The 25,290-nt window shown below is 42.3% G+C and overlaps 1 protein-coding gene across 2 annotated transcripts in view; it reads left to right on the top strand.

Moving 5' to 3' along the window:
• LOC124151407 (calpain-5-like) overlaps window positions 1-18,029 on the top strand; it is a 46,458-nt gene extending 28,429 nt beyond the window's left edge. For both annotated transcript variants that reach the window (XM_046523845.2, XM_046523846.2), the window contains exons 3-13: window positions 2,249-2,380; window positions 3,892-4,100; window positions 4,962-5,154; window positions 5,874-6,073; window positions 8,603-8,680; window positions 9,438-9,618; window positions 10,567-10,680; window positions 11,657-11,859; window positions 12,575-12,693; window positions 13,669-13,811; window positions 14,768-18,029. In XM_046523845.2, coding sequence (XP_046379801.2) covers window positions 2,249-2,380; window positions 3,892-4,100; window positions 4,962-5,154; window positions 5,874-6,073; window positions 8,603-8,680; window positions 9,438-9,618; window positions 10,567-10,680; window positions 11,657-11,859; window positions 12,575-12,693; window positions 13,669-13,811; window positions 14,768-14,950 — 1,755 coding nt within the window. In that variant the 3' untranslated portion in view covers window positions 14,951-18,029. The remainder of the gene's footprint in view (window positions 1-2,248; window positions 2,381-3,891; window positions 4,101-4,961; window positions 5,155-5,873; window positions 6,074-8,602; window positions 8,681-9,437; window positions 9,619-10,566; window positions 10,681-11,656; window positions 11,860-12,574; window positions 12,694-13,668; window positions 13,812-14,767) is intronic.
• The last annotated feature ends 7,261 nt before the right edge of the window (window positions 18,030-25,290 follow it).

Below are 25,290 nucleotides of genomic sequence, written 5' to 3' on the forward strand. Positions count from 1 at the left end.
TGTTTTCAATTTGAAAAACTTTGTATTTTGTTGGATGTTGCTGTGGTCACAGTGTATGCGTAATAGACACATTATATGCAGGAAGCTGGTTGCAAATTGTTTCGCTTTTTGCATCACTGGAAACAGTGGCTAATTTCTGAATTTCACAACTTCAATTTGACTTGTCACTTCTGTTAAATTTTCCAACAAGATGAAAATATGCATGATTTTGAAAAAAGCAGTATACAGAAATTTTCCAAATGGATTGTGATATGTATTCATTAGTATTTCATACCATGGTATATCAGTCATGCTGTGCACCTCTACAGTGTGATTGGTTGGTCTAGTCTCAATTATTCTTGTAGTCTATATCACAGACAACTTGAGCATGTAATATATATTCAGATAATGTTTGAAGAACAGAAGAAAAATGTTAGATTGCTCTTTTTGTTATATTCTTCCCATCAATCAACCATAATTGAAAAAAGAAATCCCCGCTCCCTCGTCCCTAAAAAAAACCTAAAAGACCTAAAACTGATTAGCCAAACCATATGTATGGAGGACACGTGAAGATCCTTATTAGAATGATTAGAATTGATCTCAAGCAACATTTGATTGTTATCAGAGGCGACAAATGTGATCGCTGGTCAGGGTGGGTGATGAATGTCATCATATCGCAATTGTATAGATGTACCCCCTTCAAGATCTGGGTTAGAATAGGTCTTCAGCACACTTGTTTGTACCCTCGTTAAATCACGATTAGAATACGTCTTCAGCAACGCATGCTTGAACCCCCGTGAAGATCCGGGTTAGAACAGGTCTTCAGCAACACTTGCTTGTACCCCAATGAAGATCCAGGATAAAACCGGTATTCAGCAACCCATTCTTGTAACCCCAGGAAGATCGGGATTAGAAGTGATCTTCAGCATACCATGCTTGTAACCCCAGATAGATCTGGGTTAGAACAGGTCTTCAGCAACACTTGCTTGTACCCCAATGAAGATCCAGGATAAAACCGGTATTCAGCAACCCATTCTTGTAACCCCAGGAAGATCGGGATTAGAAGTGATCTTCAGCATACCATGCTTGTAACCCCAGGAAGATCTGGGTTAGAATCGGTCTTCAGCAACACTTGCTTGTACCCCAATGAAGATCCAGGATAAAACCGGTATTCAGCAACCCATTCTTGTAACCCCAGGAAGATCGGGATTAGAAGTGATCTTCAGCATACCATGCTTGTAACCCCAGATAGATCTGGGTTAGAACAGGTCTTCAGCAACACTTGCTTGTACCCCAATGAAGATCCAGGATAAAACCGGTATTCAGCAACCCATTCTTGTAACCCCAGGAAGATCGGGATTAGAAGTGATCTTCAGCATACCATGCTTGTAACCCCAGGAAGATCTGGGTTAGAATCGGTCTTCAGCATACCATGCTTGTAACCCCAGGAAGATCTGGGTTAGAATCGGTCTTCAGCAACTCGGAAGAGGCGACTCACAGGATTGCTGGTCAGAGTGGTTGATGCATGTCATTGTGTCCCAGTTGTATAGGTTGATGCTCATGATGTCAACCACTGGATTGTCTGTCCAGACTCGATTATTTACAGACCGCCGTCATATAGCTGGAATATTGCGGAGTTAAACAACAAACCAACCAACCAACTTGAACCGTTTATGTGACGATTTGAGGGTTTTATTATATCTTTTACTTGCACATCTAAGATTGTAAGATTGCATGTCATTGTGTCCCAGTTGTATAGGTTGATGCTCATGATGTCAACCACTGGATTGTCTGTCCAGACTCTATGTTTTACAGGCCACTATCATATGGCAGGAAAATTGCTGAGTGTGGCACCAAAACAACAAACAGACAAATATATATAGAGACTCTGCTTACAGTCTGTGACTACGGATTGACATGCTACCTTCGAACCTAGCTCTAGCTCTAGCTCTAGTGTTACCAGAAGGCACTATTTGAATAGCTGTGTTTCTAACCCGTATTGGGGCGGTCGGGTAGCCTGGTGGTTAGAGCGTTCGCTTGTCACGCCGAAGACCTGGGTTCGAATCCCGACATGGGTACAATGTGTGAAGCCCATTTATATGGTGTCCCCCGCCGTGATATTGCTGGAATATTGCTAAAAGCGGCGTAAAACCAAACTCACTCACTCACTCACTCACTAACCCGTATTGAACATGTGGTATAATGTAGACACGCCCATTTTTAAGAACAATATTGATGCTATTTGTTATTTTCATTCATTTTGTTTCAGCAAATTGTGGACAACCCAAAGTTGTTTGTTGAGGGTGCCAGCTCAAACGATGTGTCCCAGGGTCGCCTTGGCAACTGCTGGTTTGTGGCAGCCAGTTCCTGTCTGGCCCAGTATTCAGAAATCTGGAACAAGGTATGTACCAGGGCTGCATGGACTCGGGAATAAATTAGGGCTGGGACGATACACCAACTGTGCGATCCAATACGTATCACGATACCTTACTCACAAGCCGATATGTATCATGATACTTGCATGTGCTTTTATCTGTGGTGCGTAAGCCATCTGTTTCATAGAGAGGATGGCCAAATACCTGGCACACTGATGATTTACAGTTAGCAGTGTCAAGTATGGCACAACAAATGAAAATATGTATGTTTTCACTATTAACTTGCACTACTCATAAGAGTTTATAATGGAACAGTTATTAAAGCAAACATTTAAGGTCAGAATCGATATTTTTTACTTAGTGTGTGACTGTGATCGATACTTGTATCAAGAAGTACAAAATCGCAATCCACCAATGCATTGTCCCACCACTACAATATATGTGAATGTTAGTATTCCTTTTGAAGGTATAAATTTTTATAGCTAGTATGTTGATGTTTGTGGGTAACAGGAAAGACGAAATCGCAGTTGTGATTTGTATCACTGAGTTTGCATAATGGTTGCTGAGAATATTGACCAATGGCATTGTCTAGTCCCTGCCTACATGACCCGTGAAGATTCCGGGGTAGAATAGGTCTTCAGCAACCCATGCTTGCCGTTAAAGGTGACTATGCTTGTCGTAAAAGGCGACTGACGGGATCGCGAGGTCAGGCTCGCTGACTTGGTTGATGCATGTCATCGTATCCCAATTGCGTGGATCGATGCTCATGATATCAATAACTGGATTGTCTCGTCCAGACTCGATTATTTACAGACTGCGTCATATAGCTGGAATATTGCTGAGTGCGGTGTTAAACGACAAACCTACCAACCAACCAACCCTGCCTACATGGCCTAGGCATGTCATGATTCATTGATGTAGGCTACTATGCTTGTCGTAAAAGGTGACTAACGGGATCGGCTGGTCCGGCTCACTGACTTGTTTGATGCATGTCATCGTATCCCAATTGCGTGGATCGATGCTCATGATATCAATCACTGGATTGTCTCGTCCAGACTCGATTATTTACAGACTGCGTCATATAGCTGGAATATTGCTGAGTGCGGCGTTAAACGACAAACCTACCAACCAACCAACCCTGCCTACATGGCCTAGGCATGTCATGATTCATTGATGTAGGCTACTATGCTTGTCGTAAAAGGTGACTAACGGGATCGGCTGGTCCGGCTCACTGACTTGTTTGATGCATGTAATCATATCCGAATTGCGTAGATGGATACTCATGATGACAATTACTGGATTGCCTGGTCCAGACTCGATTATTTACAGACCGCGTCATATAGCTGGAATATGTCTGAGTGCGGCGTTAAACAACAAACAAACAAACAAATGATACTGAGCCTGAACTTATGTTACTGTCTATCATGAAACAATACACCATCTACGCAATATTCATTCAACAAGTCAATCACTGACCCACCGAACTACTTGACCACTATTGCTGTCACTCTATTCACCCCTTCCCTTGTTGCTGCAGGTGATCCCTGACGCCACGGGGCAGGAGTGGGATGATCAGAAGCCCGACAACTACCAGGGAATCTTCCGCTTCATGTTCTGGCGCTATGGGGAGTGGACCGAAGTGGTCATTGATGACCATCTGCCCGTGATCAATGGCGAACTGGTCTTTATCCACTCACAGAGCAAGAACGAATTCTGGAGCGCTCTGTTGGAGAAGGCGTATGCCAAGTGAGTGGATCTTGTTAGCTGCAATGTTGGATTATTATGTATTACTAATAAATGTTATCCTGGAACATTTAGGGCCTGAAAAGGACCTACACTCAGCTACTTAAAGGTTAAAGCTGTAGGCCCAGGGCACCGTGCACAAAACGATCTTAGCGCTAAGATGATCGTAACTTCCATACTTTGACATGGGTTTACGATAGTCGTATTGCTGAGATCGCTTTGTGCAAGTGGGCCCTTGTCTGACATCCCACTCTCTCCCAGTACAGGGTTTTTGTGCACCATTTTGTAAGGTGAAACGATACAGGAAGGTCACGATACATATCACAATACATAGGTAACAATACGTACCACGATAACTACTGGGGATGCACCTGTTGGTATTCACCAGGAGGGGTCAGGTTATTACAAACTGTACTACCCGTGAAGATATCCGGGGTAGAATGAGTCTTCAGCAACCCATGCTTGCCGTAAAAGGTGACTATGCTTGTCGTAAGAGGCGACTATGCTTGTCGTAAGAGGCGACTGATGGGATCGGGTGGTCAGGCTCGCTGACTTGGTTGATGCATGTCATCGATCCCAATTGTGTGGATCAATGTTCATGATATCAATCACTGAATTGTCTGGTCCAGACTTGATTATTTACACACCGCCGTCATATAGCTGGAATATTGCTGAGTGTGGATTAAACAACAAACCAACCAAGCAACAAATTGTTCACCAGATGTCTTGAAAACAAATGAGTTGCAGAGTCCATAGAAAATTGTTAGGAACCTCATTTAAATTAGAATACATTTTATATCTTAAGGCAGTGAAACAGAAGAAAATATTCTGTATAACAAACTTTAATGCTCGCCTTGTCCTCAGGTTCTTCGGCTGCTATGAGTCTCTCGATGGTGGGGACTTGAACGAGGCTCTGGAGGATTTCACCGGTGGTGTGTCCGACACGTATGAGATGGAGAAGATGGGTGTTGCTACTGAGCCAGAGAAGAGGGCAGAGTTCTTTGCCCGGATGCAGAAGGAAATGGACAGGAAGTCTCTGATGGCAGCATCAATTCCAGTGAGTGAATTCTGTCATACATGGTTAAGACCCTGGATCCTGATCCACAAAGTGTTCAATGTGCTACGACATTCGTAAGTGGGTGAGTGAGTTGGGTTCCTGCAACATCAAGCTGACATGCTGTGATATAACTGGAATACTGTTCAAAGGGGCGTTAAGCCCAACTCACTCACTCACTTCAACTGCTTGTCATGTAATGGATAGCAAGGGAAGTTAACAGTCAAGCAGGGAAACTCATTATCTTCCACAGGAGATTTGGGTGCTATGAAATTGCATCACAGTGCTTTGCAGACCATTGTGATGTCATTGTTCCCTTGACATCACAATGACATCACTCATTTCTCTACCACTGAAGCTACTGGTTATCTATACTGTTTACACTGTTTACTGTTAACAAACTGAAAAGGTTAGAACCATGATGAAAAACAGAATCTCATCCAAGTGTCTCTTTAGGTCAAATACATCAACACTGGTCGATAAAAGTTTAGAACTTTTAATTTGTAAACTTGTCCTATCTCTCACTATGCATCTCTCTCTTCTTCCTCGATCCTATTATTGACGAGATCAAAAGACACTCAGGTGATATTCTCAGTATAAATGAAATCAAACACTATAAAGGGGGATAACTCTACAGGGAAATTGTGAACTAGTCAAAGGGAGGTAATTGGTAGCATGTCTTTACATTTATACACACCTGTAATGGAATTGACCCATTTCAGGCTGAATCGGCACAAGAGATGGAAGCCAGCACAGACATGGGTCTGGTCAAAGGTCATGCGTATGGCGTGACCTGCGTGAAGAACGTTCACCTGGAGGGATCGTCCGGGCTGTTCAGCATGTTCAATCGTCCCAAACTGCCGATGGTTCGACTTCGTAACCCCTGGGGACAGTGTGAATGGAAGGGAGCATTCAGTGATGGGTACGTCGGAACTTAACGATGACTTATGAACTGGAGCTCTCAGTTGAGTTGTTTAAGAATAACCGAGATGGAATTTCTGACACGACTGACAAGTAACAACCTCTTCATGGACCATGAGGGGTGGTGGGATAGCCTAGTGGTTAAAGTGTTTTTTGTCACGCCTTAGGCCCGGGTTCAATTCCCTACCCAGGAACAAAGTCTGAAGCCCATTTCTGGTGCCCCATGCGGTGATATTGCTGGAATATTGCTGAAAGCGGCGTAAAACAATACTCACTCACTTACTCATAGACCTGGAGGAGATAGTACTGAAGAATTACTGAACTTGTGGGTCAGCGATGAGTGGTCTAGGGCCTCCCACTCACCGCTTTGCATCTCTCAGCTGCCAGAATATGCTGACCCTGGATGCCAACATTACTTCGCTGGTGGAAACAAGTCTTTCATCTAGGGTAGAACTATCATAATGTATTGTTTCCTGTGTTGTTTATGGCGATAGTGCTTTTGAATCCAATGCTATTATTCATGTGCTTAAACCTTAAACTCTTTCCTTATTTGAGTTCACCCCAGACAGGTTCCTCCCCCATTAAACACCCCCGGGCTTGTAGCAAGAGCCAACTAAAAACATGTAAATTAGGGCTGTGACGGGAAACTTAGACATTCGGGCCTGGTGGGTCTTGAGTGGGACCCGGGTACCCACAGGACTACCAAGACCCGTGGTTAGTCACGTGATATATTGTTTAATGACAAGAATTATCTAGAACTCCATCGTTACACTACATTTCACTAATGTTTGCATTTCTTTCTGACCATGAACGCTCTCTTTCTGACTTCTATTTGTTTGAATAAAGACAAAACTTCAGTCAACTTCAGTGTATGCATGACCAGATCATTTTATACGTGTATCTAAGTACATTGTGCCAGGGCTACAGTCAAGCAATTCCAAATCAGACATTTTGTACCCATCTCTTGATGCCTACAACGGGTACCCGCGTAGGGTTGGGTAATAGGGGTTGAGTACCCCCGTAGGGTCGGGTAATAGGGGTTGAGTACCCGCGTAGGGTCGGGTAATAGGGTTTGAGTACCCGCGTAGGGTCGGGTAATAGGGGTTGAGTACCCGCGTAGGGTCGGGTAATAGGGTTTGAGTACCCGCGTAGGGTCGGGTAATAGGGGTTGAGTACCCGCGTAGGGTCGGGTAATAGGGGTTGAGTACCCACGTAGGGTCGGGTAATAGGGGTTGAGTACCCACGTAGGGTCGGGTAATAGGGTTTGAGTACCCACGTAGGGTCGGGTAATAGGGGTTGAGTACCCGCGTAGGGTCGGGTAATAGGGGTTGAGTACCCGCGTAGGGTGGGGTAATAGGGGTTGAGTACCCATGTAGGGTCGGGTAATAGGGGTTGAGTACCCGCGTAGGGTCGGGTAATAGGGGTTGAGTACCCGCGTAGGGTCGGGTAATAGGGGTTGAGTACCCGCGTAGGGTCGGGTAATAGGGGTTGAGTACCCGCGTAGGGTCGGGTAATAGGGGTTGAGTACCCGCGTAGGGTCGGGTAATAGGGGTTGAGTACCCGCGTAGGGTCGGGTAATAGGGGTTGAGTACCCGCGTAGGGTCGGGTAATAGGGGTTGAGTACCCGCGTAGGGTCGGGTAATAGGGGTTGAGTACCTGCGTAGGGTCGGGTAATAGGGGTTGAGTACCCGCGTAGGGTCGGGTAATAGGGGTTGAGTACCCGCGTAGGGTCGGGTAATAGGGTTTGAGTACCCGCGTAGGGTCGGGTAATAGGGGTTGAGTACCCGCGTAGGGTCGGGTAATAGGGGTTGAGTACCAGCGTAGGGTCAGGTAATAGGGGTTGAGTACCCACGTAGGGTCGGGTAATAGGGGTTGAGTACCAGCGTAGGGTCGGGTAATAGGGGTTGAGTACCAGCGTAGGGTCGGGTAATAGGGGTTGAGTACCCTCGTAGGGTCGGGTAATAGGGGTTGAGTACCCGCGTAGGGTCGGGTAATAGGGGTTGAGTACCCGCGTAGGGTCGGGTAATAGGGGTTGAGTACCCGCGTAGGGTCGGGTAATAGGGGTTGAGTACCCGCGTAGGGTCGGGTAATAGGGGTTGAGTACCCGCGTAGGGTCGAGTAATAGGGGTTGAGTACCCGCGTAGGGTCGGGTAATAGGGGTTGAGTACCCGCGTAGGGTCAGGTAATAGGGGTTGAGTACCCGCGTAGGGTCGGGTAATAGGGGTTGAGTACCCACGTAGGGTCGGGTAATAGGGGTTGAGTACCCGCGTAGGGTCGGGTAATAGGGGTTGAGTACCAGGGTAGGGTCGGGTAATAGGGGTTGAGTACCCGCGTAGGGTCGGGTAATAGGGTTTGGGTGACCAGGTAGTAAATTTGGACTCAGCCCAGACCTAGAGGATATAAAAAAGTTGTCCCAAGTTCAGAATGATTTGGCCAATCTAGATTGCCTCAGTTCTAATGTAAGTGATCCCAATGGGTAATTTTTTTTATTCATTTTGTGATATTTCACATTTGAATGTTTATTTTTCAGATCCCCTGAGTGGGAGAAAATTGACAAGAATGATCAGAAGAAGATCGGCTTGACAGTTGATGATGACGGTGAATTCTGGTGAGAATATCTTTCAAACTTTCTTTTAACTGGCAGTCATATAGCTGAAGTATTGTTATTTGGACAAATGTATTTTTGTCAACATACTGTTTTTACAATTGAAATAGAACCCTGGGAAGCTTGAAATGTTGACTCGTAAGAAATATCCAGCAATCGACCGAGGTTCTTTGCTTATAGTTATTTTATTTGCAATACCGTATTCAACATAATAAGCGCCCAGGGCGCTCTCAAAAGTAGAAATAGGGGACTCTTAATAGAATATTAGGTCTTGTGTACATTGATCAATCGGAATGGGTTCTAATTGGGATTGTTCACTAGCCAATATGTTAGCCAATATCACCGTAGGCGCTTGTTACGTCTTACGGTTTATTTAGTAAAAGTTGCAACTAAAAGAAGATATTCGATTACATTATTCCAGATAAAATATTACTTTCTTTCTTCTGCATTAAACTTATTTTCAGTTATGATATTGGGTATGTTTTCAACAGAATCAGTGGTAGTTTTGGCAAGAAAATATATGATTGCAATAGCTATTTTCAGCTTATCTTACGAGACAATTACACATGGGAATCTTAATCTCTTAGTATAAAACAATGGCTAGCATAAAATGACTACAATTGAAATTGTAAATATTGTGTATTGATGTTTTATTGCACTATCTACCTAATAGCATATTTTCCCGAAACTTGTAACCAAGAATGGATTTGACAAGGACTGCAACCCTATTCACACACATTCTCTCTACCTGACACTGTAGGATGACATTCGAGGACTTCTGCAAGCACTTCAAGCAAGTCGGCATCTGCCGTAACGTGAACACATCCATGTTTACCCTGACCAAGACCTGGAACGAGGGTCTGCATCACGGGGCCTGGAAGAAGCCAAACAGGGCCGGGGGCTGCCTCAACAACAGGGACACCTTCCTCAACAACCCACAGGTAGGGAACAGTGGCAGTATGGACGACAACTGATGTTAAAAGAAAACAGAAACAGTTGTTTCTCCATATTTCTACTCCATCTTGTTTGGCGGTTGTTCTGGTGTTCCCTGCCATGATATTGCTGGAATATTTCTAAAAGTGGCGTAAAACCATACTCACTAATGTCATACCCGGACCATGTCGAGTAACACTCATCATAGCGTGTCTCCCCGGAGAACAGAAAGTTGGTTCGATCCCTGGCCTCAGGGCCACATACCGAAAATGATCTTTGGTTAATTTAGAGGGTGATCCCACTACTAGTGTGACAGACCGCCTCCGTGGTCTGGTGGTAGAGCGTCTGCCCTGAGAGCGGAAGGTTCGGGGTTCGATTCCCGGCCGCGTCATACAAAAAGACGTTAAAAGATTGTACTTGTTGTTACCTTGTCTGGCGCTCGGCATTAAGGAGCTAAAACAAGGACTGGTCGGCTCGGAGTCAGTATACTGTGTCTGAGTGGGGCATTCATGTTATACTGCGGCATGGTATCTCAGTGAGCTAGCACTATAAATCGACATCAGTCCGGACTAGTACACGCAGCTACACACACACATACATGTGCATGCACGTCGCTATATAAGTGCAATAATCTTGGACGCGACGTTAAACCAAATTTCACCTCACCTACTAGTGTGACAACTGTCATGGATGAGATGGTTCGATATTGCTGTGTTTGCTTGTTGCATTAGTATTTGAGGATATCTGGGATCACAATGGCCAAACAGTTTTACATTTACAATGTGCTATGTCAGGAACGTGGTAGAGATATCTATGTGATATCTATGTGTAAAGTACAGTGTACAGGCCTGTTTTTTGTTTGGTCTGGTTGATAAGCGTTTGTTTGTCACTCCCATATTTAATGCCATATATAGTGAAACTGTGAACCGTGGTACATGTTTGACATCTGTTTGCAGTATGTGTTCGACATCTACGGGGAAGAAGAGGAGTTTATGGTCCACTTGAGTCAGAAGAGCACTCGGACCAAGGAAGGCTCCACAAACGAAACTATGGGCTTCACCATATTCAAAGTAAGTCAACGCTGCCTAGGATACATATCTGCTGGTAGTGTGGTTCTCAGCTGTTATCTGATATAACGTAGTGTGAGTTTGAACCCTTCCATGATGGATTGATGCTCATGATATCAACCTTTGGTTCATTTCAATTTACCTTTCAGTAGAGCATGTGTATTGATTAAAAAGCACAATAATGTTCCTGCCTTTAAGCCTTTGGTTCAGTACCTAATATTATTTAGTTCCTCTAATACTGGAGTGATGGGGTCTTGTGTTAAAGCATATGCTAGTCACACTGAAGATCACATGCGATTTCCCGGGTGCACGGGTGGCCTAGTCGTTTAAGGCGCCGCAATCCGCTGTGCAGAGTTGCCTCCCTTGGGCACACCGGAAACCTATGATTGTGGGTTTGAATTCCAGTTTGCCCCGATAATGTTTCTAGGTTTGTCAGCACCATACCCGTGCTCGTGGGTTTCATCGAAGTGGTAAATGTCTGAGACCTGCATCACTTGGGCTTTCCTCCCACACCCCGCAATATAACTGGAATACTGTTAAAAGTGGCGTTAAACCCAACTCACTCACTCACTATGAACCTCTACTATAATAGGTGTAAAGCTTACTTACCATAGCATCACTTGTGGTGCCACTTGTGTCCTGTGTACAACACGCAGGTTACAAATCAAGTGTAGTTCAGCACTGGTGGTCACAGAGAGTAGGTGGATGGGTGTGTTCGGCAGCTTGACTCCGGAGAGTTTCTAGGACTTCTAGGACTTCTGTCCTGCTGAAGCACATGTGGTATCTCCATTGGCAAGAGACTTTGTTCGAAATATGCCAAAATATGAAATCACCCAGTAGTGAATGGGTACCCGGTAGGATGAGATGGCAATGAGAATGAAAATTGAGCGATCGATTGACCGGGATAATAACACATGCTTTATGGTGTGAATTTGCCACATTATAAATATGCATATTATTATTTTTGTTACTGTTACAGGTTGAGATTAACCGACGGTACCGAATGCATGACTTGAGTCACCATGAGAAGCTGGTGTCCTCCGTCTTCAGGAACAGCCGCTCAATCTTTATGAGGCCGACTGCCACGAAGGGCCGATATGTCATCGTCCCCACTACCTTCGAGAAGGATGTCGAGTCAAACTTCCTCATCAGAATCTACACAGACAGTGTCAACAACTTCAAGTGAGTTTACAACTTAGAAACGGTTCAATAATATATGTCCTATTTAACAATACCAATTTACTCTAAGAATTTGGTTTAGATCTAATGGCTCTTGTTCAATAATGTATTACTAATATCAATCAATTCTGTTAAGTGCAGTTGATCAGTTTTTCAATTAGCTTTAGCATGTCAGTGTCTCTGCAATCACAGTCAACATACATGATTGGCTATGTTTGATGATGAGGGGCGGTCGGGTAGCCTAGTGGTTAAAGCGTTCGCTCATCACGCCGAAGATCCGAGTTCGAATCCCGACATGGGTACAATGTGTGAAGCCCATTTCTGGTGTCCCCCGCCGTGATATTGCTTGAATATTGCTAAAAGCGGCGTAAAACCAAACTCACTCACTCACTCACTATGTTTCATGACTCCAATTCCAAAATAAATGCAGACTGGATGAACTTTTTCCAGTAGCTTTAGCCTGTATTTATTTTCATGTTTCCCCCACAGATACTAGGATCTGCATAAATGAATAGTTTAGCCTTAGTCCTAATTGTACCAGACCCTATAGTGTTCGTGTTTCCCCACAACACCTGGATCAGTCAATAGTTTAGCCTTAGTCCTGATTGCACCAGACCTGATGGTGTTCGTGTTTCTCCCACAAACACCTGGATCAGTCAATAGTTTAGCCTTAGTCCTGATTGTACCAGACCTGATGGCATTTGTGTTTCTCCCACAGGCACCTGGATCAAGATCAGCCACAGAAGAGCTGGTGGAACTGCTTGAGCAGTGAGCCAGTTATGGTCACACACATCAAGGTCATCGGAGCCCATGGTCTGGAGAAGCAGGACGCAGCTGGTAAGTAGGGCAGAATGTCTCAGGCTGCTGATAAGTAACTGTCTCAGTGACAAGGAGGGGGGTAGTGGACCTTTCTGTTTGGATTTATGAGTACACAACTTAATTATCCTCCCCTGTCTTTTTCTGAGAATGAACGATATTTTTCGCGCTCCCCCATCAGCTTTCGCCCATTGTAATGAAAGCAGCAGTTTGTTACATATTTTGTTTCAAATGGTCTATGTGAAATGATTCAAGTATTGACAGTGTTTTTTTACTAGTTATCGCAACATGTTGTGATTTTGCGAGAGATGAATGGGAGGGGTTTTACCTGGGCATGCAACTGCGGGATTCATGCTAATTTATTCATAATCCCACATTTGTTGTGTGTGAAAGTTTGTGCGGAAAAATAACCAAACCTGCATTTGAAATTTCACAGTGTGCGATATTTATATTTATTTGTACTGTAATAACTTGTAAATAAATCACAAAGAAGCCTGTCATTAGTTGTGAAATTGCAAAGTCTAGCTTGTTGTAAGTAAAGTCTGTCATCCTCACAACTGTTTATTACGAAATTGAAGGTGAAAGAATTCCAGGAAATGTATTTAGAAACATTGATGGCAGCTTGACCGGAATCGGTATCTTTCGGTTTGAGATTTCATGCAGACCATTTGTATGTGAAAAAACACACCTATGCTCTTTCATACGCTCCCCCACTGGTTGAATGGAAATTCCCGCTTACTAGACCTCCCTCTCGTTTATAAATTTCTGGTAAAATCTCGGTCATTGGGACATTTATGTAAGTGTATCAGTGTGTGTCAGGACATTTTTCTATGTCATTACCAAATTTGAAAAAATATCTTCAGGACATTTTGAATGACAATCATCGTCCTTTGAAACAAAAAATCTTAAACCCTGTTGTATCAAGCTTGTAATCAGGTAAAACACAACAAACACAAATTAATAGCAAATGTTCCAGTTAACTGATTCTGCCTCCAGGTGGTGCTGACCCCTACGTTATCATCAAGTGTGAGGGGGAGACAGTGCGGACCACCAGCTGCAAGAACACCACAGACCCCAACTGGAACCAGAGTGCTGTCTTCTACAGGAAGAAGCCGCTGGGCGCTCCCATCAAGATCCAGGTCAGTGTTCCTGTACCCCGGCCTCTGTAAACCGTCCCCTGTACCCCGGCCCCTGCACCCCGGCCCCTGTACCTTGTCCCCTGCTCACCGGGACCCTGTACCCCGGCCCCTGTACCTTGTCCCCTGCTCACCGGGACCCTGTACCCCGGCCCCTGTACCCAGTCCCCTGTACCCAGTCCCCTGCACACCAGGGCCCTGTACCCCAGCCCATGTACCCCGTCCTCTGCACACCGGGCCCCTGTACCCGGCCCCTGCACACCAGGGCCATGTACCCCGGCCCCTGTACCCCGGCCCCTGTACCCCGGCCCCTGCACACCGGGCCCCTGCACACCAGGGCCATGTACCCCGGCCCCTGTACCCCGGCCCCTGCACACCGGGCCCCTGTACCCCGGCCCCTGTACACCGGGTCCCTGTACCCCGGCCCCTGCACACCAGGGCCCTGTACCCCAGCCCCTGTACCCCAGCCCCTGTACCCCGTCCTCTGCACACCGGGCCCCTGTACCCCGGCCCCTGCACACCAGGGCCCTGTACCCCGGCCCCTGTACCCCGGCCCCTACACACTAGGGCCCTGTACCCCGGCCCCTGCACACCAGGGCCCTGCACCCCTGCCCCTGTACCCCGGCCCCTGCACACCAGGGCCCTGTACCCCGGCCCCTGTACCCCGTCCCCTCTTCACTGCCCCTGTACCCTGTCCCCTCTTCACTGCCCCTGTTCACCGGCCCCTGTACACCGGCATTGATATACCACATTGATATAGCGGGAATATTGCTGAAAGTGGCATAAGACATCAAGACCATATATATTCTTTGTAAGATGTATAAGAAATAATATTTCCTGGAAAGGCTTGAACAAAATAGAGACAGTATTTGCAACCATGTGACAATGTTACTGCATATTATACACATGGTTAAATGAACGATAATTAATAAAACAAAAAATATTTATTGTATTTGTAGATTTGGAACAACAATCTCTTAAGGGACGAGTACATGGGCAAGCATGTGTTTATGAGCGCTGATGAATGCTCCCATGCAGCACAAGAAGTAGGCCTCGTCGGACGCAAGAAGGAGCAGGGAGCCGCCAGACCTGGCAAAGTCCGTGTGGAGATCACGCAGAGCAAGACTCTCACCTCAATCTAAACATTATCTGCTGATATCACACTCCTGGTGCTCACAATATTGTTACATTGTTAGACTTGTGGTTACACTCACCACACTGTGGAACACTTGTTTCACAGTGTTACTGATAGGCAGTTTACTTGTACCGTATTTCCTCAATTAAACATCAGGGCATATATTTCTTTCTTGCTCCTGGCAGCATTTAATAGCAAAGATAATGATGGGGAGAATCCTTTGCATATAAACTACTGGAATTTAATCGAGGCCTGGCATTTACAGGACACCCTGGCATTTATTGGAGACCCTGGCGTTTATTTGAGGCCTGGAATTTTAATTGAGGAAATACTGTAATAAATTTGAAGCTTTTGCGTTTTCATAAACATGGCCCACTGCTATGGCAAGGATGAGTATAACAGTTTAGGGCTATTCTGGTACCTGCTTTTAAAAGAATGAGAATACAGTTACTTGTGTCTTCTGGAATAATTTACAGAGCAATGCTTTTGACATTTGTCAAGTGATAAGAAACTGAAGATGGACTCCTGATGTGGTCCTGGAAGTGGGATTGGTATTTAGGTCAGCTGTCGCTGGGTATGACCATTTTTAGACTTTCTATAAATGAGCTACTGCAGGGAAGGTACCAAAATTGTCAGTAGAGACCTTTAGTTTATGTCTCGCTTGGATATGTTAGCCACAATGTCATCTGCAGAAGGGTTGTTTTCATAACGGATCATGAACTTGTAATTTTATAAGGAGCAGGTTGTTATGTGCTGATTTGAGGACCTGTGAACCTTTACAAAACCACTGTCTTTCCATGTGAACTTATTCTCTTGTTAGTCTCATCATGTGAATAGTTACTCATTCTTATTAACTTTTAAACTTTTTGAATCATCAGTGTGTGCTTCGTCACACTGTTTGTGTTGGATACGATACATGAAAACATGAGAGTACTTTTCAATTTGAACAAATGGTTTCTTGCCTCTCTACATCTATATGGTAGTGTTGTCCTAGGTAGTGTACATAATGTAGCCACTCTGCACCCTGTATCTTGTAATGTGAAATAGTGATGTTGTAATAGTAAAAACTCGGATATATTTCCATACACTATGTAGGTATTTAAAAAAACAACCAGCATGATATCCTAATAAAATTAACCGTGTCTTATTGCATGGATTCATGTTAATTGTTAATTTTCCAAACACCATTTTATGATAGAGTTTTAATTCTTTAATTACCGTCCAGATGATGAATGCATTTGAGTACCCGGTAATTGAATATCCCCGATACTAACTCATTTAGATTAAATATTGTTAAATAATTTTTTCAAGGTTACAAATTAAAAATAAAATAAAATAATTTCTTTTTTACCTTCAGTCACTTTATTTTACAGCTTTGGCACTGAACCAAAGATTATACGATTAATCCATTGATTAAAACAAGACCCTTTAGAAGGTGGTAGGTAGTCATGTTCTGAGTTGTCCAATCAGGGTCATTGTGTAGAACCTGTTGCTCACTTTGATTAACCAATGGCCAGTATTGTGTTGAACTTGTGAAAACATTCATAGTTTCCATGTCTGGAGGTATATAAGGGCCTTACTACAGGGAGGGATGTGTGCTACGTTCATGGTATATACATATAGGAATTTGTGATGGTATTGTATTGCTGTGATAGTGCTGCTTGACTGCTAGTCCTTGCTTCTTGTCTTGCCATCACTGTAACAGCTGCAAGGATATATATGCCATATTAGCTACAAGGATATATATGGTATGACAGCTACCAGGATATATACAACTGTAATGGCTACCAGGAATATATGACTGTAATACCTACCTAGATATTATTGTATATTGCGACCAGACGGGCAACAGGAACATCATCAACATCAGTAACAAGGATGACTGTCGGACCTGATAGTCAGCAAAAGGCTAACCAGGCGTTTTAGAATTCAAGTCAACCCTTACCGAACTGAGAACCCTAACTTTGCTGTAGTTTAGTTCCAATATGTTGAAATCAATAATTTTTGCACAATTCATCACAAGTTTATAAACCTATCCATTTGGTGGAGGAAAATAGGTCACTATTTAGTCAACTTAATGTCTCATCAGTTTGAGTGAACAAAGTGTGTCCTGTTGCCTGTTGAGTTTGACACAACATATTAACCCTATATAGGCAGCGACGGTGCAGAGGGTGTGGAGAATGTGTATTTTTCTACCATTGATCATGTGTGCTAACAAGTAGAATCACTCTATGTGGATGTTAAAGGCTTCATGTATGCCTCATCCCTAATTAGATGCCTTTTTTACGATGTCTTCTTTATCTTGCACTGGGAAGGTTGTATATTCTGTATCTTTTCTATTTTATTACTTTTGTTGCCATTTTCATATGTTAATAAACATTTTTGTATATTTTATTTTACAAATATATGTCACTGTTTCACTTTGTGTTTTGACATGTATACTTTTGTGCATGTGTGCATCGACTTTAGATGCTATGCTTCTCTGTAACTTAGAATATTTTCACAATTTATATGACAGTACAAATTCAATGTTTATCTGTCCCATGTGAGGTTTCATTTATCAATATAGAAACTACAAACTGACTTAGAAAGCCTTCATGTTGATTTCAGGAAACGTTGTGTATATCATATTTATTGATTTTGAGACATACATCTTGTGGATTTTAAAAATATATTTACTTCCTTTAGAATTTCATGTTTCATCTTTACAAGATTTGTCCAACTTCTAACTGCTGAAACACATTTTTTAATAAAGACAAGTATGTTTTTAGTTTTTATAAAGTTGACCTGATGTTCAGTTTAAACAAACAAGTGTGTAGTCCATGATAACCTGTTCTTCTAAGACTTATTAAAAATGATAATAGTGCAATACATTGCTCTCTAATGTTACAGTGTCTCATGTGTGTCAGGAAATAGGGTTGTCGGGGTACCTACTTTGGGCACGAGTTAAGAATCTCATGATTGTCAATTCGCTTGTTTTAGTTGTAGATAGTGTAGATATCTCAAATAACTGTTCTGGTTCGGCACATAGATTCAGCCATGTTCATGAAGCCTCATGCTGTGTTTAATAAACATTTTGTTCATGATTCCAGTGTTTGTTGATGTAATTTTCTTTAGAGAGATTATTTCTCGCTAATTGACATATCTAGAAGAGTATCCTCAAAAGACCCCAATGTGAGGTACCTAGGAAGATATACAGTACACTACGGTTGTAACAAACTCACAGCGACCGCTAATCTACTTTCGTAATAACTGTAGTTCATAAGCATCTATACAGCAAATGGACAAAAAAATAAGTTCTTTGTATCGGTCTGTTCGTTATAAGCGTTTTCAACTTGGTTTACTGTATGGCAATTAGTGATTGACAATCCCTGCTTACATTACCAACGTTGCATTATGTGAATGTTAAAAATAATGGCAACAAAAAACATTTCCATAATCAGAAATCTCTAGAAAAGTCTATTCTTAGGATGTGTTTATTTAACCCTGTCAACTGGTGATGATACACGGTGTTCATAAAAGGTGAGCGTATCATGTCCCACCAGTGTCATCCATCACAAACACATGCAAAGGCAAGGCAAATGTTCTGAAAAAACACAGGAACATATGGTAGAAGTCAAAATAGGGTATGCATCTGGGCATCATTTTTGTCACTGAGGCATCAAATTTTGGGTAAGCACAATTGGTGTCCATGGGACTGGGTACTTCTCGCCTAAAGGTCCCAACCCAAATTTCTCACACATGTCCTACTCGAAGACTTCAGATGACATTGCTTTCATTTTTGACAAATTGTCCTGAACCTTTGAACGTAGTTTTGTAACTATATCTATGGTCACCATGTTAAGTGACAAATAACCCATGGATCAAGGAATGAAATATTTCCTTAAGTCTGTCCCGGGAGTATCATCTACATAGATAAAAGTATCATCTACATAGATGTAAGTGTGGTCTATGTAGATGAAAGTATGGTTTTTGTGAATGTAAGTATGGTCTATGTAGATGAAAGTATGGTCTACGTAGATGAAAGTATGGTCTACATAGATGAAAGTATCATTTATGTAGATATTAGTATCATCTACATAGATTTAAGTATCACCTACTTAGATGAAAGTATAGTTTAGATGTATCATATGCGTAGATGTAAGTATAATCTTCGTAGATGAAAGTATGCTTTACGCAAATGAATCTTCTAGGTAGATGAAAGTATGGTCCATGTAGATGAAAGTAGGGTCTTCGTGAATGTAAGTATGGTCTAATAAGATGAAAGTAGGGTCTATGTAGATGAAAGTATGGTCTACGTAGATGAACGTATGGTCTACGTAGATGAAAGTATGGTCTACGTAGATGAACGTATGGTCTTCGTGAATGATAGTATGGTCTACGTAGATGAAAGTATGGTCTACATAGATGAAAGTATGGTCTATGTAGATGAAAGTATGGTCTACGTAGATGAAAGTATGGTCTACGTAGATGAAAGTATGGTCTACGTAGTTGAAAGTATGGTCTTCGTGAATGTAAGTATGGTCTAAGTAGATGAATAAAAGTATGGTCTACGTAGATGAAAGTAACTATATCTATGGTCACCATGTTAAGTGACAAATAACCCATGGATCAAGGAATGAAATATTTCCTTAAGTCTGTCCCGGGAGTATCATCTACATAGATGAACGTATGGTCTACGTAGATGAAAGTATGGTCTACGTAGATGAACGTATGGTCTTCGTGAATGATAGTATGGTCTACGTAGATGAAAGTATGGTCTACATAGATGAAAGTATGGTCTACGTAGATGAAAGTATGGTCTACGTAGATGAAAGTATGGTCTACGTAGATGAAAGTATGGTCTACGTAGTTGAAAGTATGGTCTTCGTGAATGTAAGTATGGTCTAAGTAGATGAATAAAAGTATGGTCTACGTAGATGAAAGTAACTATATCTATGGTCACCATGTTAAGTGACAAATAACCCATGGATCAAGGAATGAAATATTTCCTTAAGTCTGTCCCGGGAGTATCATCTACATAGATAAAAGTATCATCTACATAGATGTAAGTGTGGTCTATGTAGATAAAAGTATGGTCTATGTAGATGAAAGTATGGTCTACGTAGATGAAAGTATGGTCTATGTAGATAAAAGTATGGTCTACGTAGATGAAAGTATGGTCTACGTAGATGAAAGTATGGTCTACGTAGATGAGAGTATGGTCTACATAGATGAAATTATGGTCAACATAGATGAAAGTATGGTCTATGTAGATGAAAGTATGGTCTACATAGATGAAAGTATGGTCAACGTAGATGAAAGTAAGGTCTACATAGATGAAAGTATGGTCTTCGTAGATAAATGAAAGTATGGTCTACGTAGATGAAAGTATGGTCTTCGTGAATGAAAGTATGGTCTACGTAGATGAAAGTATGGTCTACGTAGATGAAAGTATGGTCTACGTAGATGAAAGTATGGTCTACGTAGTTGAAAGTATGGTCTTCGTGAATGTAAGTATGGTCTAAGTAGATGAATAAAAGTATGGTCTACGTAGATGAAAGTATGGTCTACATAGGTGAAAGTATGGTCTACATAGATGGAAGTATGGTCTACGTAGATGAATGAAAGTATGGTCTACGTAGATGAAAGTATGGTCTACATAGATGAAAGTATGGTCTACGTAGATTTAAGTTTGGTCTAAGTAGATGAAAGTATGGTCTACGTAGATATAAATATCATCTACATATATAATATTATTTTTAGAATGTGGCATGAACTGGCTTCCGTAAAATTGGGTTTCCTTTCTATCTTGTAGGGCCAATTGATGTCTACACCAGAAACATCCCTGGTCACATTTTGACACATTACCAAAGGCAGATGGTCAGATGAAGAGGATGGCCCTGTTTGCGGCGCTGAATCTTTGGGTCTGTCATATCCAGATATATCCAATGTTTTTGCTTTGTTTACAAGACAGACAAGAGCGCTACGATGAGCCACCTGCCTGGTGTGGTCATAGGTGGGATGTAAGCTCTTCACCTCCTTGTACTTTCCAAACGCTGGTTTCCAAGGGCGCCATTATAGTGCATGCTGGACTTGAGTGACGGCGAGGACTCGGACTGGACTACAAGACTGTCACTCTAGATTACAACTACAAGATTAGAACTAACCTCAGTATGTGAAGCACCGCCCACGGGAAGGTTCACAAAGTTCCGTAGTAAGGAGTGAGTCGCTTGTAGTGAGTGAGTATGGTTTTACGCCGCCTTTAGAATATTCCAGCAATATCACGGCGGGGGACGCCAGAAATGGGCTTCATAAAATGTACACATGTTTGGAATCGAACCAAGCCCTTCTGCATGACGTGCAAACGCTTTTAACCACTTGGCCACCTAAACACCTTGAGTCGCTTGTATCAATATACCGGCAATATCACGAAGAATTAAAAAGGTATTTTGAAAATGAAATATAATCCATGCCATACCTGAGTGAGTATGGTTTTGCGCACCATAAAACCGGCATTAGTCAGGTCTCACCTCATTTCACCTTACCTCTTTTTCATCGTAAGGTTGGATATTTTAATGTGATTAGCAATGCAGTCACCCTCCCTGGGTGAGTGAGTATGGTTTTACGCCGCTTTTAGCAATATTCCAGCGATATCATGGCGGGGGACACCAGAAATGGGCTTTACACATTGTACCCATGTCGGGAATCGAACCCGGGTCTTCGGCATGACGTGAGAACGCTTTAACCACTAGGCTACCCGACCGCCCCTCACCCTCCTTGAAAAGCATTTTGATATATTGATTCAAATGACGTTATCTGTAGGAGAAAAATATTTCTGAAACAAGGAGAAAAACAAGTTATTGGGTCCTACACTACATCAAATGGACAATCATTTTCTTAAACCTGAGGCAAACATTTTTCAGTATTTTCTCCACAAAATACACGGTACATTGGCATGTTAAAAAACAGTGCAGATTGTATTTAAAAGTCTAAGTTGGTATAGTAAGTTGTTTAGTGTCTAGAAGTGTGGTTTCGTATGTGTGAATGTCTCTTTCCAAGATAATGTAAGCAAAGCAGGCTACAGTTCAGTACATTTGAACATTGAAATGTGTAACTGATTTCATCAGTTAGACCTTTTCGGTGTTTCTGTATTGAAAGTGTGAAGGGGATCAAGACATCGACATATTACATTGCAGTGAAATGTGAATCAAGTTAATAATACATTGCTATCTGCATTTGATTCCCCTAATTGGGACCGGTGAAGATACCGGGGTAGAATAGGTCTTCAGCAACCCATGCTTGCCATAAAAGGCGACTATGCTTGCCGTTAAAGGCGACTAACGGGATCAGGTGGTCGGGCTCGTTGACTTGGTTGAAGCATGTCATTGATGCCAATTGCGTGGATCGATGCTCATGATATCAATCACTGGATTGTCTGATCCAGACTCGATTATCTACAGACCACCGTTATATAGTTGGAATATTGCTGAGTGCGGCGTAAAACAACAAACCAAACCAAAAATTATATTGTTGGATGGAGGATAGATTGTCAGATTAGACACCTACTAATATCATATGAAACCAGAATACGGGAAATATTAGTTTGCATCTATACTGAACCGCAAAAGAAACGTCACCCCAAGTAACATTGCATGAAAAGTTGTCCTTTAAATATCTGGGTACTTTTTGTAAAAGTTTCTAAAATTTAACATTACCTTGCCCGGAAAAATGAAATTTGATAATAAAAAACCAAAAGCAGATGATAAAACCGATCGCCTTAACGCATCACGACAACGGCCATGGTAACCCGATGCAAGTGTGGTCCGTGCAAAATGAAATGCTCCTGCGTTCCCCCATTTCTTGCCCTATAAAAATCCATCCAGATCGGATAACATTCATTCGTTTTTGAATTGCTACCACATGCCAAGATTGACAAGAAATCAGCAACACCAAGCCCTTGGACGATTGCAAGCTGGACAAACCACCCGTCATTTCAATGCATTTCAAGTCCACGTAAGGCTCATATACAGGCTCCAGCAACGGGCAACGGTACTCAAGACTTGATCAATGTGCCGAGCTGCTGTGACACCATTGCCTCTCCCTGGACCGATGTTTTGGAAGACCACACCATGATTCTCGGACCACCACACGAGTCTCTCTCAACAACACAAGCACCCGAATAACGTTCCCCACGTCGTCACTCCCTCTCTGCCATCTGCTGTTGAGATACAGTAACGGTTCTCGTCTGAGAAGAGGGCTCTTCTCCACTGCTGGTGGCGCCAATGTTGGTGCTGTGTTGCCCACTGAAAACGGTCCCGGCGATGACGTGGAGTCAGAATGGGTCCTCGGTGTGGCCTGTGACAGTAGAGGTGTCTGTTCATCAATCGTCGACGCACAGTGTCCGCACTAATGCGTCGCTGATGTGTCCCCATGGTCTGTCGAGCAGTTTCCGCAGCAGTAACAAAGCGATCTTGAAGATGCTGTCGCACAATCTGACGATCCTGACGTCATTCATTAGAAACTTTATATACTGTAACTGTCAGTGTAACAACGAGTGAATGTTGCTTTACGGCGCATTCAACAATATTCCAGCTCTGTTACCTCGGCCTGTGGACCCGTGAAGATCCGGGATAGAATAGGTCTTCAGCAACCCATGCTTGCTGTAAAAGGCGACTATGCTTGTCGAAAGAGGCAACTAACGGGATAGGGTGGTCAGGCTCGCTGACTTGGTTGATGCATGTCATCGTATCCCAATTGCGTGGATCGATACTCATGATATCAATCACTGGATTGTCTGGTCCAGACTCGATTATTTACAGAGCGCCGTCATATACCTGGAATATTGCTGAGTGCGGCGTTAAACAACAAACAAACAAACACACCTCGACCTGTAAATGCCTGGGCTAGGCAAATCAGTGGTTTACAGCATAAGCAACAACCCATGAAACAATCACTCATGTATTATGTTATTGTCACTATGTTGCTGATGTATGGATGAAACTTTCAGATTGGCTTTGAAACTGTACAGTAGGCTAAGTTAATTTTAGTAATGAACACATATTGTTTGGATTTAAAGAGAAGAATAACAATTCACTCAATGCAGTACTTATGATAACAAAATATATGCTTTACATATTTAATAGAAGTAAAACTATAGTTTTTACTAATACAAAAGAAATTCCTTATTATCATTATGAAATTACAAAATTTATTGCATATTCAAATTGTAATAATGCAAGTTTCCATGCCTTCTGGACATGTATTATTTAGAAACCCTGTAAAAACTATGACATATGACCTGTCCATGCTACAAACGTATAATGTATTTGTGGTATGATATTTAGAAATTTAGCCTTTGTCCTATATAGAATAAAGCATATCTCGCTATAATAATTGTGCTAAATGTAACAACTAATCCATGTAACTCTATGTATGACATTGAAACGTAAAATATTATGGGAAATGTAATGAAAATTAAAAAATATACACAGAACAAATTGTGCAATGATAATGAAAGATAACGTAGTGACAAAGGATATATATGTATATACATGGATTAGTTGTTACATATAGCACAATTATTTTAGCGAGATATAGTTTATTCTATATAGGACAAAGGCTAAATTTCTAAAAATCATACCACAAATACATTATACTGAAATTTCCCCATATATATGTATATCTATTTTAAATTATTGGGGAAATTTCAGTTATTGGTAACATTTTGCCCTAACTGGACGCTTTCTGTTGAATTTCAGTTTGGGATTCACAAAAGCGAACACACACTCAGTTTCACATCCTCATCATTCCTTTTATTTAGGCTATTATCATTTAAAAGCAGCTTCTTACTATATCAGTATGTCTTCGGGACGGACAGGTAGAGATCATCGCGATATTAAAATAACTTAAACACATTAAGTGAAGTATCATTTTACGACAGTTGACAGAAATACTACTAAATTTGAGCCAAAACATGTCCTATAAATTATATACTCTAGCGGTAAGGAGCGGTGGGTTGGCTAAAGCGTCCGCTCCTCGCGCTTAAGGCCCGGACTAGACTCGCTACATGTGTACACTACGTGAAGCCCATCTTCCGGTGTCTCCCACCGTGATATCACCTGAATATTGAAGTCCTGTTTGTTGTTACATATTTACTCATCTCAACACAACTCATTACGACATGTTTCTTTTCACATTTCAAATGATGTGTCCTATCTGAAGGTACACGAACAGTTCTCGTTTTTCAACGTTCCTTGTATCTGGAGTTATTAAGCTACTGTGGAAGCATTTAGACCAAGTATTAACTGGTATGAATGGTTAAATAATTTTAAAGAACGTAATATTTAGTCATGTGCAATGATATTT

This window comes from Haliotis rufescens, unplaced genomic scaffold, assembly GCF_023055435.1.
Source record: "Haliotis rufescens isolate VD_foot unplaced genomic scaffold, xgHalRufe1.0.p SCAF_9, whole genome shotgun sequence".
NCBI lineage: Eukaryota > Metazoa > Mollusca > Gastropoda > Lepetellida > Haliotidae > Haliotis > Haliotis rufescens.